This window comes from Aureococcus anophagefferens, assembly GCF_000186865.1.
Source record: "Aureococcus anophagefferens unplaced genomic scaffold AURANscaffold_3, whole genome shotgun sequence".
Lineage (NCBI taxonomy): Eukaryota > Pelagophyceae > Pelagomonadales > Pelagomonadaceae > Aureococcus > Aureococcus anophagefferens.
This window is the reverse complement of record NW_008705563.1, coordinates 285,570-289,058: the sequence shown is the minus strand read 5'-3', so window position 1 is coordinate 289,058 and position 3,489 is coordinate 285,570. Positions and strand designations below refer to the sequence as shown.

General features: G+C 73.1%; 1 protein-coding gene across 1 annotated transcript; it reads left to right on the top strand.

The window, feature by feature from the left end:
* Positions 1-1,099: 1,099 nt before the first annotated feature.
* AURANDRAFT_52423 (hypothetical protein) lies at positions 1,100-2,964 on the top strand (the record flags this gene model as incomplete). The annotated part of the gene is made up of 2 exons (XM_009035840.1): positions 1,100-1,605; positions 1,677-2,964. 2 exons carry the CDS (start codon positions 1,100-1,102, stop codon positions 2,950-2,952), a joined length of 1,782 nt encoding a protein of 593 aa, XP_009034088.1.
* Between the last annotated feature and the right edge of the window lie 525 nt (positions 2,965-3,489).

The following is a 3,489-nucleotide window of genomic DNA, read 5'->3' as shown; positions in this document are numbered from 1 at the left end:
TCGAGAACTCGACGAGAGCGATCGATCCGTCCAAAAATCAGCCGAATCGACTTCGATTTGACCGAGCTAGAGAATTCTGAAGTTTGGTCAGGCACCCAAGTTGGTTTCCACACAGGTCGGCGCCGGCGGCGCCTCCTCGGCGCGGAGCTCGAGCTCGCGCTTCAGCCGGTCGATGATGTCGTTCATGCCGTTCATCTCGCCGACGAGGCGCTGCTTGTCCGCGACGAGGCGCGTCACGAGGTCGTCGTTCTGCGCGCGCAGCAGGCCGCCCTCCTCGCGGCACCGCGCCTCGGCCGCGGTCCGGAGCTCGAGCTCGCGGCGCAGCGTGCGCACGTCGGCGGCGCCCTCGGCCCGTAAGGCGCCGAGGGCCGCCTCGGACGCGCGCGACGCGTCGAGGGCCGCGGCCGCGCGCTCGAGCGCGCGCCCGCGGCCGTGGAGCGCGTCCGCGAGCGCGACGCGCTCCTCCTGCAGCGCGCGCTCCGCGGCGTTGCTCGCGCTGAGCTCCCGCTGGAGCCCGGCGACGCGCTTCTCGAGGCGCCCGGCCTCCTCCATGACCTCGCGCCGGCCGAGCACGTCCGCGGCCTCGGACCGCAGCCGCGCCAGCTCGCACCGCATCTCGGCCATGGCCGCGTCCTGCGCGTAGCGCTGCGCGTTGAGCGACGCGTTCTCGCGCACGACGGCGCCGAACGTGCTCTCGACGTGCGCGTTGGTCCGCCGGAGGGACGCGGCGACGCCGTCCCACGATTGCCTCGGGGATGACCCCATGTTCGTCTTTTTTGCCACAGAGCTTGCTTCAAGTATTTGATTTACCTCAGATTGAACCTCGGTGCGATGGACCCGACTTCGAGCTGAGCCGCCCGTAACCTCACTGCGCACCTAAAACAAGCAGCGCTCGCATCAATCGCTTGTCTTCGCGCTCACAAACACCCGCTCGAAGCGACACGCAAGTGCAGTCCATCAGACAAGCGGGCGCAGCAAGTGCAGGCCATCAACCATGCGCCGCAGACGAGTCCTCCTCCTCCTCGCGCTGGCGGCCGCCGCCGGCGCCCTGCCGCGGCGGCGGCGCCTGCGCTGGCCGTCGCGGCGGCGGCGCAAGAAGATGTGGACGCGCGCGACGCGGCGCGCGGCGCGGTCGCTCGAGGCGAGCGTGTCCGAGGTGCGCGACCTGCTGCTGAGCGCGCGCGAGGACCGGCGGGACCTCGCCGGCAACGCGCTCGCGGGCCTCGCGTCGGCCGTCGCCGTCGTGCCCGAGGCGTCGCAGTTCGCGCTCATCGCCGGCGCGCACCCCCTCGTCGGCCTCGGCTCGACGGTCGCCGTCGGGGCGTCGTGCGCGGTCTTCGGCGGCCGGCCGGGCATGGTCTCGGGCGCGTCGGCGACGTGCGCGCTCGTGCTCAAGCCGCTCGTCGAGTCGCACGGCGTCGAGGCCATGCGCGTCGCCGTCTTCGTGGCCGGGCTGTTCCAGCTCGCCGCGGGGCTGCTCAAGGGCGGGCGCCTCGTCCGCATGGTGCCGCAGCCCGTCGTGCTGGGCTTCGTCAACGGCCTCGCGGTCAAGGTGCTCCGGGCTCAGGTCGACCACTTCCAGCCCGGCGGCCGGCGTCCGCCTACGTTTCGGGCCGCGAACGAGACCCCCTTCCCGGCCGGGGAGCCGCGGCGCGGACGCGCGCGCGCCGCCGCAGGTTCCCGCACGGCACGTGGCTCGCGGGCGTCCCGCTGCTCTGCCACGGCGCGCTCGTCGCGCTGAGCTTCGCCGTCATCGAGGGCGCGCCCGCGAGGCTCACGCGCTTCTGCCCGGCGCCGCTCCTGGCCATGGGCCTCTGCTCCGCGCTCGCCCGGTGGCGCGAAATGCCCGTGCCGCTCCTCGCGGACGTCGTCGGCGCCTTCGACGGCGGCGCCGAGTCGCTCCGCGTGGCGTTCCTGCCCCGCTACGACGCGCGCGCGGCGGTCCCCTGGCTCGGGCGCGCGCCGTCGCGGGCGCTCGTCGCGGCGGCGCTGCCCTGCGCCGTCGAACTCGCGGCCGTCGGGTTGCTCCAGTCGCTGCTGACGCTGCAGCTCGTCGACGGCCTCACGCGCGACGGCCCCGACGGCCGCGGCCGCGCGTCGCGCGAGTGCCGCGCGCTCGGCGCGGGCAACGTCGTCGCGGGTCTATGCGGCGGCATGGGCGGCTGCGGGCTGCTGGGCCAGTCGCTCGTGAACCTGAGCTCCGGCGGCGCCGCGCGCGCTTCGGCCGTCTTCTACGTCGCCTTCGTCTTCGGCGCGCTCGCCGCCGGGGGCGCGCTCCTCGGCGCGCTGCCCGTGGCGGCGCTCGTCGGGCTCATGCTCGCGGTGGCCAAGCACACCTTCTCCTGGTCGAGCCTGCGGCTCCTGGGGCGGTGCCGCGCCGCGGACGCGGCGACGATCCTCCTCGTGTCCGCGCTGACGGCGACGCGGGGCCTCGCGCTCGCCGTGGCGAGCGGAATCGTCGCGACGTGCGTCCGCTTCGCCTACGACTCGGCGAACGACCTCTACAGCTCCCACGAGGCCGCGCTCGGCGTCCGCACCGTCGACCTCCACGGCACGCTCTTCTTCGGCTCGGCGGCGGCCTTCAAGGACCACGCCGCGCCGACGGACCGCGACCGGGCCTACGCGCGGTCCTGGCGGCGGCGCTGGGTCAAGCGCGTCGTCGTCCTCGACTTCCTCCAGTGCCGCGTCTGCGACGCGTCGGCGATCGCCGCGATCAACGACGCGGTCGACGCGTACCGCGACCTCGGCCTCACGGTCGTCCTCCGCCACCTGAGCCGCGACGCCGCGCTCTTCCTCCGCGCGGCGTCGACGCGCGCGGACGTCGTCTTCGACGAGCGCGACGACGACCCGTCCTACTACGTCGCCGCGACGACGCCCGACGGGCTCGGGCAGCCCAAGCAGGGCCAGACCGTCGTCGTCGAACCCGCCGACGAGGGGAAGGGGGCGCCCTAACAGGGCCGTTCCATGGTCCGCGCGCGAGGCTCGTCGCGGAGATGAGTCATAGAGACACAGAGTATGTTAGGAATGTGTGAGAGGACCAGTAGAGCCGGTAGAGGCTCGGTAAGGCCGATGGTGAAGGCAGGGTAGGGTGCTCCTGTGTGTGTGGTGTCTTGTGCTCCCCCGCAGCGCGCAGGGTGAGCCAGGGCGTGGCGAACACGCGTGATGAAAGTGGTGGAAGAGCGAGACGGGTCAGTGCGGAATCTGGACCCGGCCCGTCGCGGAGTCGGCGGCCGCGTAGAGAGGAGCTCGTCGGTAGCGTCGGCGGCGTAGACGGTCTCGGTGTCGCCGTGGAGGCGGGCTTGAACGCCGGACCCGGGGTGCGCCGGGGGCGTGGTGCCGCTCGCGTCGGCGAGCGGGCTTGGTGCGTGCGGCGACGCAGTGGCGGGATGGTGCGCTGAGGTAGCGGGCCCTGGGGCCGTCGGGATGTCCCGTGATTGCGGAGCTGCAATGGATCGAAGTTGCAGTCGCTCCCGTGGTCTTCTCGTGTGT